This window comes from Centruroides sculpturatus, unplaced genomic scaffold (assembly GCF_000671375.1).
Source record: "Centruroides sculpturatus isolate CEXI.00-Female unplaced genomic scaffold, Cexi_2.0 scaffold448, whole genome shotgun sequence".
NCBI lineage: Eukaryota > Metazoa > Arthropoda > Arachnida > Scorpiones > Buthidae > Centruroides > Centruroides sculpturatus.
This window is the reverse complement of record NW_019384639.1, coordinates 474,695-485,677: the sequence shown is the minus strand read 5'-3', so window position 1 is coordinate 485,677 and position 10,983 is coordinate 474,695. Positions and strand designations below refer to the sequence as shown.

General features: G+C 28.4%; 1 protein-coding gene across 1 annotated transcript; it reads left to right on the top strand.

Moving 5' to 3' along the window:
- The first annotated feature begins 1,869 nt into the window (after positions 1-1,869).
- On the top strand, positions 1,870-8,906 carry LOC111625944 (homeobox protein 12-like). Its single transcript, XM_023369206.1, has 5 exons — positions 1,870-2,154; positions 5,364-5,765; positions 6,031-6,310; positions 7,081-7,199; positions 7,287-8,906. The coding sequence occupies exons 2-5, from the start codon at positions 5,424-5,426 to the stop codon at positions 7,359-7,361; spliced, it is 816 nt and encodes a 271-aa protein (XP_023224974.1). The 5' UTR covers positions 1,870-2,154; positions 5,364-5,423; the 3' UTR covers positions 7,362-8,906.
- The last annotated feature ends 2,077 nt before the right edge of the window (positions 8,907-10,983 follow it).

The window sequence follows — 10,983 nt, the reverse complement described above, 5'->3', positions numbered from 1 at the left end:
TTGTGACATGTAGAAAAATACAAAAAAGACAATAAGATGATAACAAAAATGCACATTGCATTCTGTTGTTTAGATTTCAAACAAGACTTTCTAAACACTCAAAATCATCTTTAGGTCCTAATAAATTGATAGTTTTTACAGGTCGACTTGTAGATTTATAATGGAAGAAACCTTTTTCTACTATTCATAATTGCATATGATTATGTGATATATTGTAATAGTTATTTTTGAGTTATAATTTATACTGATTATTGTAGACTTTTTATTTGATAGTGATAACGAAACAACAATAACAATATTAACATTTAAATATGTAAATTAGGTTAATTAAACATTGAATTAGTGTATAGTTTGAATGTTTGACCTTTGGCTTTTTGAACCCTATTAATAATTAGATATTTTGTAATAATTTTTCCCCACATCATCTTAGTTTAGAAATAAACAAATTACTGTAGGTACTCACAAGGAAAGAACCCAAGAAGTTAAGAAACTTATTTGAAAGATTACTCCTACCTTGAATATTGCTTTGATTTTCTGCTCTGAAATACATTAAATTTTGAGTTTTAACAGTTGAGAAAAATACATACATGTCTATGGCCTGTCGAGAGTTATATTTTTTTCCCCATGATTACAGTGCGATTCTCATGATGCATGGTGCTACAAATAAATAATTTGTGATCATATAACTAAGCACAAAGTTTATGCATCAGCATTCTCAGTCTGTTAGTCAGCCATTTTTGAATTTGAGCATTTGAACAAAATACATATTTCCCAGTCCTTAAAATTGAAAATTTAGTGCTGTTCAGGTGGAAATTGGTACAATATTCAAGATAGGAAATAATCTTTCAGATAAGTACCTTAACTTCAAGACTGGCAAGAGAAATTTGCAAGAAGTTTAGTTTACTATTACTTTATTTATTTTGAAAACTCAAACATTCACTTAAATTTTAATATATATTTAATATAAATTCTCTATGTTAATATTACTACAAGTTAAACTTTTTATAACTACACATAAATTGGTTAATTTTGATAGAAATTCTAATTTTTATTAATATTTTAATCAATGAATATAGATAAGTTAATGTTGTAACAAAATATTATTTCCATTTAAAAACATTTTTATATATAAAACTTATACTGTAAAACATGTGAAAGCTTGAATTGTATAGGACTATAGAATTAAAAGAATTGGCAGGTTTTCTGTTTTATGCAGGCTGGAGCAAGAAAGTGTTTGCTACTTTGAAGATGTGAACACACTTTTCAGTGTAGATATGGTATTTGCAATATTCATTGGAATTATCTTAATAAAAGGACAAGAACATAGAAAACATAGATCATATATATCAGGCTGTAAAGATGAAATTTAGACACTTTAAAAAAAGTTTATTGAAAATTAACTCTCATTGATTACAATTAAGCCTTGTAGGTAATCACCATTAATATCAATCCCACTTTGCAACTTTCAATCCTGTAAGCATAGAATGACTGGTGTTTTTCTATATACCAATATGCTTTTGTGGCTTTGTATCAGACTTTGTCAATTTTTGGATGAAGATCTTTGATCTTGGTGTTCAAGTAATTTGGTTATTCACAGTAAAGTTTTTTTAAACAGTGATGTTGGTTGGAAGAGGTTCCGTTGTGATGATGCTAAACTATTGCAGATCATTGTCTTCTGCAGTACTGATCTTTTGACATTTGCAATAGCTGGTTGACCTTTGTTCACCCACAAATGCTTTAACAAATGCTTTGAAGATGAGGTTGTGAGTCTGTTGTGTTGTTACCACTTGAAATGATAGTACAAACAGCTTGAATTTGTTCTTTTGAAAGTTTCATATCATATATTGCTGATGCATCTATTTCCAATAAAATGTGATAAAATGCCCTTTGGTTACACTACTTTTAATTGTGTATTTACAGGATGAATTGCAGTTATGTCGTTTGCAATATGAGCAGTTAGAAAATAAGTTAAAAGAACTGACGACTCAGTTGCAGAGGCGGTCCTTTATTGGAGAGAATCATAATCCTGGTTTTATCCATCTTCATCAAAATAATAATAAATTAAAAGATAATCAGTACAATGATCTTCAGTCTCATCAAGCATTAGAACAAATAAAAAATCATAAAAATGTAGATAAATCTAAAAATCAACAGGTTAGTATTATTTTATAATAGAAAGTATTTATAAAAATTGATTTTTTTCATTTATGACAGATTTTTTTTTTTAATAAAACTAAATATTTTGGAGCAACTTTGTTCCAGTATGGAACGCTGTCTGAATGGAATATTTTGTACATTTTACATTTAACAATCCTTTTGTACTTTAAGTTGTTATTATAAAACCTCCATTTTTTCACTATACAACATAAAATCTTGATAATTCCACTAAATAATTTAATGTAAAATTTTTTCTAGAATTATCAAGGTTTTATGTTATATGAATTATCAAGGTTGTGGTGAGTTATATTTATCTAGTTGAGTGAAGAAGTTAAACTTTTTGAACCAATTTTTTTATATATATAAAAGACATATACCTGTGATGATTAAACTATGGCTTGGTGATAATATGGCTCTTTTAGATCCTTACTATGGCTCCCATATAAGTTATATATATATTTATATAGATGTTATAGTGAACAGTAACTTATACAGTGAGATATATCACTGTGTCTCCTGTATAATATATATAAAATATAGTTTCAGTAGAGAATGTTGTACCTGTATTTCTGATAGACAATATATTGTTCCTGTCATGACAAGGTTTGGTCAGCTCTGACATATACAATACTGCATTTATATTGCGTAAAGTTATAAAACAGAAGTGAATAGATGTGCTCCTCTACAGTTTAAATCTAAGCAATTTCTTTAGTTTTTCCATCTATGTTATTAATGTATACATTTTCTTGTCCTTAATTTTTGTAGTTTAATTTGTTACACTTTTACATTTATAATTTTAAAATGGAATTTATAATTCTGTATACATTTTAAAATGTTCAATCTGACATAGTTTGTTAATGAATTATATTCTTGTTTAAAAGTTGAGTCAAAATAGAGTTAGGTACTGGAACTTTCATTATAAATCCAATTGCTTGAAATTAGATTTATGACAGTGTAGTGATATTGGGTCTTCTCTTTTCCCCCAACTGCTGTCTTATTGGACCATATCCAATCTCTTTACAGGCAGTCATAAAAGTAATAAACTAGGGTAGACAAACAGACATAAAAAAAGGCTAGAAAAAAAGGCAGAACGAGAGAAAAAGAGAGAGAGGGATGCGTGTGGAAGAAGGAGAGTCAGAGTAGTGGTGGGAGGATGGTAGAGTTAGTGAAGAGAAGTGGTGGAGTTTGAAAGTGGGCAAGGAAGGATAAGAAGAGTATCATTACTGCATAGTATTGAGTTTCTACTATATACGATCAAGTGTGATTAAAGTGTTTTTGTTTTGTTAAGATATTTGACTATTTCAATTCAGTACAAGAAACTGGCAGGAGGGAATTTGTAAATGCAGGCTCTACAGATGGATTAATTTATAATTATGAAATTAGAAAAGTTGAATATGTAAAATAAGGAGTACAGTTTCCAGGCTGTGTTTAAGCCTGCCTATATAATATCACTTGTGTGTGCATATTGTAATCTGTTTACTAAACATCTATGCCATAATGCAATAAAACTGTACTGTTCAGATGTGTTGCACTTCAAATTAAGTGCTACTGAACACAAGCAATATTTTGACACAATGTCAATGAGATGTGTCTGTAAATATGTAGAAGTAAATGGAAGCATCACTGCTGCAGGAACTCATCATGTATGCATTGCTTTATTTGCTTTCATGTATTTATGGACAGTGAGTCATAGTGGTGCCACATCCTCACATCAAAATATTGCTTGTATACACCTGAACTAATTGGGGGAACTGGTTTGATGCAGACATGGTGAATTTGACTTTCATCCCTCCAGAACCTTGCATAGGTTGTCTGGACACAGATTAGATACAATGTCACTGCTGCAGCAACTCGTCACATGTGATCATTCTGTTTTCTTCCATATACTTACAGATGCTGTGTCCTCATATCAAAATATTGCTTGTATGCACTGGCACTAATGTTTAATATTTTAACTAAATACTGTATTCTGTTAGTAAAGATTCTCCGGCTTTTGCAGATAATCAACAAAGTTAAAAAAAAATAAATAAAACCCATACTGAGAGATTAAAATAATCTTTGTGTGGGATTGACTTTAAATAAATAAATATTAATAATAAAAATAATTTATTATTAATTCACTTCAACTTTGTTATAAAATTAGAACAAAGACCCTGGACTGAGTAGTTCTGCAGACAGTTTCGTTTTCACTTTTGGAGAGCTAATGACAAGAACCCAAGTTATAATTAAACGTGAATAAACTTCTCATTTATTATATAAACTCGTTCATTTCTTATCACAGTATTACATTTAACATTTAATTGTTAGGCCAAGGTTCCACTAGCATAAAAACGGGCATAAAACCCCTTGCTGTAAAAGCTTTTAATCACGTGACCATGATATTTTATGCCTGAGCAGGTCATAAAACCAGCATAAAAGCAAGTTGAGCAGTGTTCAACTTTCGACACAAATACGGCTGTGAAACGATACCATCCATCAATCAGAACTCAGTGAAATCTAGGTCATTGTGTCACAGTGCGAAAATGGCAGAAAATGAGCTTTTGTGTATGTTCCCTCGTGGCTACTCTAGAATAGATCTGGAAAGATTTATCGAAAACATCAGAAAGTATTCATGTATCTACAACAAGAAGTATCCTGATTATAATAATGGATGCCTAAAACACGCGATGTGGATGGCCAAAGGAAAATCCTTCAATTTAGAGAGGTATATAATGAAAAAAGCTAAGCTTATAAGTGTTGTATATTATCTTAATTAATAATACGATGATAAAAGTTAATATATGAATGTAAAGATATTATTTTTACTACATTTGTAATTATAGTGCAGAAAAAACTCGTAGAATATAATCATTGTCTTTATAACTTCAATAGTACCATTGCCATAAAATTTCGCTAGCTGGACCTCCACTGCAATCCAGGCGCAAACACAAACAGGTCACACGATTAAAAGTTTTTACGGCAAAGGTTTTTATGCCTGTTTTTATGCTAGTGGAGTCTTGGCCTTATACTAATCTGCTAGTGAATGCAAGATGATTGTTCAGATTTAAAAATAATATTTTACTACACTAGTTTCGGTCATTGTAAGTACAGATGTTTGTAGGTAGGGACTGGCTATGCTGCTTAGAAGACATGTTATTAATAAATGTTTATTTTAATTAACTTTTTGTAATATTTTAATAATTCTAAAATGTTTTCTGCAATTAAAGACAAACCAAGTCATTAAAAATGATGAGAGGAAAGAAAAGGATGAAGAAATTGATAAAGACATGAGCAAGAAAGATGAACAAGGAGTACAACCGAAGCTATTACAAAGGCCGAATATAGTTCCCAGTGTCAAAACTGAAGGCCAGTCACAATCTTTGAATGTTCTACCTTCTCCAAAAGAACATGGCGATAAAAATATTGATAATCTCGAACATGAAAATGTTGACACGAGGAAAAAAGCTATTAATTTAGATCTAAAGGACAATGTTTTACGTCCTCCAAATATTGTAAAACCAATAGACACTCATCAGAATGAAGAACATTTACCCCAAGTTCAACCACCGCATAGTTTTGATAAAGCCGAAATGAATCATGACATCAATAAATGGGACAAGGATCCAAAGGTAATTTTATTTTTTTAGTAAATTTGATATTACAAAGTTACTCAAATGGAAATTTGTAGATAAAAGGTTATATAATTTGCTATTTATTTACTTCTTACTACATATAAAATTGTATTATAACAAAGTTAAATATAGTAAAGGTATTAAAAAACATACATAAATTATTTACAGAATACTGAATTAATTTGCCTTTTTTTTTTTTTTTTTTCAGAATAATTACGACATAAATTGTACTGATTTCTCTTGTATTATTTATACATTTCAGAATATAGCTGAGTTTGATCAGTATCATATGCAAAATCCTGCAAATAACAATGGAATACCCCACCCGCTGAACGTAAAAGATGCAGATGTTCAGAACGAGAAGCAAGCCGGTCCCGATGATATGCAAGATCATGGCGTTTTGATTAAGCCACCGCTGGATAATAATCAAGAAAGAAAAATAGGTCAAGATGTAGAGGGTTTAAAGAGAGGCCCTCAAATGATAGATGAGAAAAATGGAAAGCATAGACAACAAGAAGAAGATGGAGACTACGCAGAAGATGGTAAGTATTATTATATATCAGAACAATACTGCCTCATACATTAAATCACAATTAAAAGCAAAATATGTATTTTAATAAGCCATTCTCTTGATTTTTGTGATATAAAAAAAAATATCTAACAGAAAAAATTACCTGATTCATGTTTAGGAAATTGCTTAAATTAATTAGTCCTCACATCTTGTGGAAATCTCTTTGGCTAGAATAAATTTCTAGCAGTAAAGATTTCATTTCTGTAAGGTGAAGTCAAGATTATATAGTATCTCTGTTGTTAATACACTGCTAAACAATCTAACATCTGTGAAATTATCAAATGTAAAGTTTAGTTTCGAGGTGTAGACTTGATGGTACCAACAAGGAATTTGTTTTTACTCTTTCCATGTTGTAGACATTGAGGTCCTTTTTTAATCATTCCACGATGGGTGTGAACAGGTGGTGAGGAATGAAGCCCAATGTATTCAAGATGGCCACCTCCCCAAAAATTCCTGTGGACCACGTAGATTTGAATTTAATTGCCTCATTTATTATTCTTTTTAGAACTGTATTTCTTGACTTTGATGTAAATATTTAATTTTTAATTATGTTGTTACATTTAAAATATTTTATAACAAATTATTTGAAAGATGATGAGATGAACTAAGATTTATTGTTAAAATTACATTATAATTAATACTTGGAAACCTTTACAACATTTTCCTCCTGCTTTAACCAAATTGTTTGATTATAAAAATTTAAATTCTTTCAAGTATTAAAAAAAATTGCTAACATTTTAGGTGATGATGATAATGCTGACGATCAAGAGGGAGAACCGAATAACGGTGACGATCAGTTAATGGCCGATGAGCAGGCCCATCATCCTAATGCCTTTAAGGATGCCGATTTTGACGATCAGGTAAAATTAAGTCGGAAGCTTAATAGATATTTCTCGTACGTAAAACTTTATTTTTATTATTTTAAAACTTTTCCGAAAAATTTCTAGGAAAATGCCGACGTCGAAGATAAAAATGTTGTAAATCAAGATAAAGAAGAGGGTGTTATGGTAGCTCCAAAATAAATAAATAAAAAAAAACAGTTTTTAAAACGATGAAATTCCTAAACACATTTAATAAGCACTGTGAAATTAAATTAGAAGACAATTTTCGGACTATGTAAATGGGTCTTCTTCATTCTCTACATTTGTCGGGATATGTAAATTTTTTCCACTTGCGAATATTTGCAAAATGTTGTTTGCCAACGGTTAAAGAATGGACTTTCGGCAGTGCCGTCTGGTTCCTTCCGTAAGTGAGTACGAGAGGCATTTGTTAAAAACCAGCTATATTCTGCCAGGTAATCGTAAAATTTAGAATAAAAGCAGAAATTCTTTTGTTTTTTCTATCTTCTATATTTAATTTAAAGTCATATAAAAAATTTATCACGTTTAATTTCATTGGGAAGAGAACACTGCAAAAATATTTTCCGATCGTTATCGAGTACTTACCATTCATATTGCAGAATTTGTTGAAAAGTAAGAAAGATAAAGTTGAACTTTTGTTTAGCAAAATTTCTCCAGAGAATTTGAATATGTTTGAGATTTAAAAGTTTTTTTATTCTCTCTATTTTGAATGAAATTGTAGATAATGAATAATTTCCAGTTTGTAAAATTAAGAGTGATTTTTTTCTGGAATTTTTTTTTTCAAGCAAAAATTAATTATACATTTGCCAAACAGTAATTATTCTTCTAAAAAATAGCATTTAAAATAATTTCAATCTGGAAGTTATATCGACTTTTGGTACAGATAAAAAAAAGCAAATTTTTGCTCAAATGATCAAAAACTAATGTGAACTGGAAGAGAAAGTATAGTTTTATTTTTACACAAATTATGCAGATTATTGTGCTGCACAGTCTGTTTACTTGCATAATTTTTTTAGAAGTTATTCTATTATTCAAGAGCTATAGATTTAGAACATTACAACAAGAATAAGATAAATATTGTAGTTACAATTGGTATGATTTCTAACTATAAATCTGTGTCAGCAAATTAATTTTTTCTGCTTAATACAAAATTAGGAATTATTTCACACGAAATTACATTGTAACGAAGCTGCAGATCTGGAAAGGTATTGTATTTTTGCTTGACATATCCTATACAGTCTATAAAGGTAATATCTCACAGTTCAATGAACATATTTGCATGTTTTACAGTAGCATTATCACATACATTGCTTGATATAGAAGCAAATTAATTGCAAAATGAAGTATTTATTAATGCTTAGGGTTATTTTATGATCTTTGCAGCAAGTAATTTCAAAATAATGTGTTACATTTTTTAGTCAACAATTCTATAACAATGTTATGAATGCAATTTCTAACGAAAGTTATTTTTGTAATAAGCTGATGACAAAAAACAATTTTCTAATTGAAAAAAAGCAGTCTAATGATAGAAGATTTGAAAATTAGAAGATTAATTTCACATCTGTACCATTAATATAACATACTTACTACATTCTAAATTTGCAAGCTATAAAATGATAATATCTTCCGAAAGGTTCTCGAACTAAAATTACGTGAGGAGCCACTCAATTAAATTACTTTATGACTCGCTCTCAGCTTGATTTAATAAACATAAATGGTAAGAAAATGTTTAAAATGACTCGTATTGATTATTAATTTGCAAGTTACATTTTAATGTCACTTCTACGAGATCACAGTTTCTTGCAACACAACAATATTTCAAATGATAAATTGTTTTCGTAGCAATTTTGTTATGCAGAAGTTCAACTGTATTGTTGATTCCAAAGCTTTCTAAGTTCCCATTTATTTGTTTATGAAAAATTATTGTTATTATTGATACCTTCATTTTATTGGTTAAGGTGGGGCAGACTTTTAAACAATTTGCTGAAGGTTTTTGGCTTATTTTAAAAAAGCACAAAGATAGCAATCTTTTGTAAGACAATTTACTATTTTCTAGACATTTATGTTGACGAAATTGTTAAAATTTATTTCATATTTTGTTTGTATATATTTAAGATAAACTAATTTAGAATTATGTATAAAAGAAATGATGTGAGACAAATCTTATCATTTAATTTACTTTAAAAAATAACTCCAAATTAATTATAACCAACACGAAAATAGGTTACAATTACACTCTAAAATTAAACTGTAAAAAGTTGTATTTTAAATAAAAAAAATCTAAAAAAAAAGAGAAACATTTTAAATAATTTAGAAAAAAAAACAATTCGTTTCCTATTACTTTTTTTGTATAGTACGACAATGAAATTTTGTACATTACAAAAATAACGGAATATGTATAAATTGCTACTGTTAGAAAATTTTAAATATATAATAATAAAATAAAAAATATATATAAAAATTCAAATGTCAAGTTTTTATCTACCGTTTACCAATAAGTCAAGTTTGAAATATTTTCTTTAGTTAACATAAAAGCCATTAATGTATAAAACTGTAAAATATATTTGTATTTGTTTGCTTGTTTGTGTGTATTATATATGTTGTGTGTATATATATATATATATATATATATAAGCATACATACATTTTTATACACGTAAGTTGAGTAAACTTATGATTACTATGCAAACAAAATATATAAATAGCTTAAGAATAATAAATTTATATTTGCATATACTTTTCATTCAATTATGTATATATATTTTTTGTAAGATTTGTGCTGTATCTTAAACTTAAATTTTTTTTTTTTTTAGTTAAAGATTCATTTTATGCAACATTCTTACTTGTAGATAGAACTCTGTAAGTCTTGGTTGAAGCATTGTTTGGTGATGCTGACGGTAACAAGCAAGTATATTTTATTTTATTGAGAGAGACAAACAAGAAACATGTTTGAAATAACTTAAATGTAAAACAATTTTCAAAAAATAACAAAGAAAACAATTACTATGTCATTCCAATTCTCAAAACTGTCGTGTAGTCTGTCTTCATTTATTTTAAAATTCCATTTGTTTAGTGCTTTCAAACCTTGAATCGTCTCTAGAACTTTTTTTTGTTTTAAATATTGAGAAGAATACTACAAAGATGAATTGTAAGGTTTGAGAGCACTAAGCAAATAGTATTTTAAAATAAGTGAAGTTCTGTAAATAAGAGTTTTTAAAGCTTATCTGCAACAAAAACTTTTGCATCAAGCATATAAAACAGATCAAACGCACATGCAAAATTTTCAGATCCTTACAATGTAGATGACAGATCGAAACATATTTTTAGTAATTTAGAGAAATGTTTCTAATTTAAATGATAGATATTTTGTGATGATATAAAGTAATTTGTCTTGTAAAATGGCAGATTAACTAATTCTCTGTTGATTGAGGAATGATTAAGAATTAAGACATTCATTCAAAGATACAAATTTATAAATGACAGGTGATGTATTGATATAATTTTGAATGAGTAGAATGCAATAATAATGCTTTCTAAATTGCGCACACATGCTTTATAAATTGATTTAGTATTGCTTAGATTCTTAAATTATTTACTATAATTTAAAATCTCTTGTAATGACCAAAACTGGTAGATTAAACTGCAGTTTTATCATCTATTTATTAGTGATGGTCTTTGTTTTAGAAAATATAAAGCTAATTTAGTTTAAAAACTTAAAACAGTTATAAAGAGAAAATTCCAAATAATAATTAATCTAAATTAAATTTATATATATTCTAAAGCA

What these genes read in the sequence shown, in the direction of transcription:
- LOC111625944 (XM_023369206.1), top strand. Translation starts at nt 5,424, where the DNA reads ATGAGCAAGAAAGATGAACAAGGAGTACAACCGAAGCTATTACAAAGG. An exon ending in AATGGGACAAGGATCCAAAG is followed by an intron (nt 5,766 to 6,030) that starts GTAATTTTATTT and finishes TATACATTTCAG; the next exon opens with AATATAGCTGAGTTTGATCA. An exon ending in ATGCCGATTTTGACGATCAG is followed by an intron (nt 7,200 to 7,286) that starts GTAAAATTAAGT and finishes AAAAATTTCTAG; the next exon opens with GAAAATGCCGACGTCGAAGA.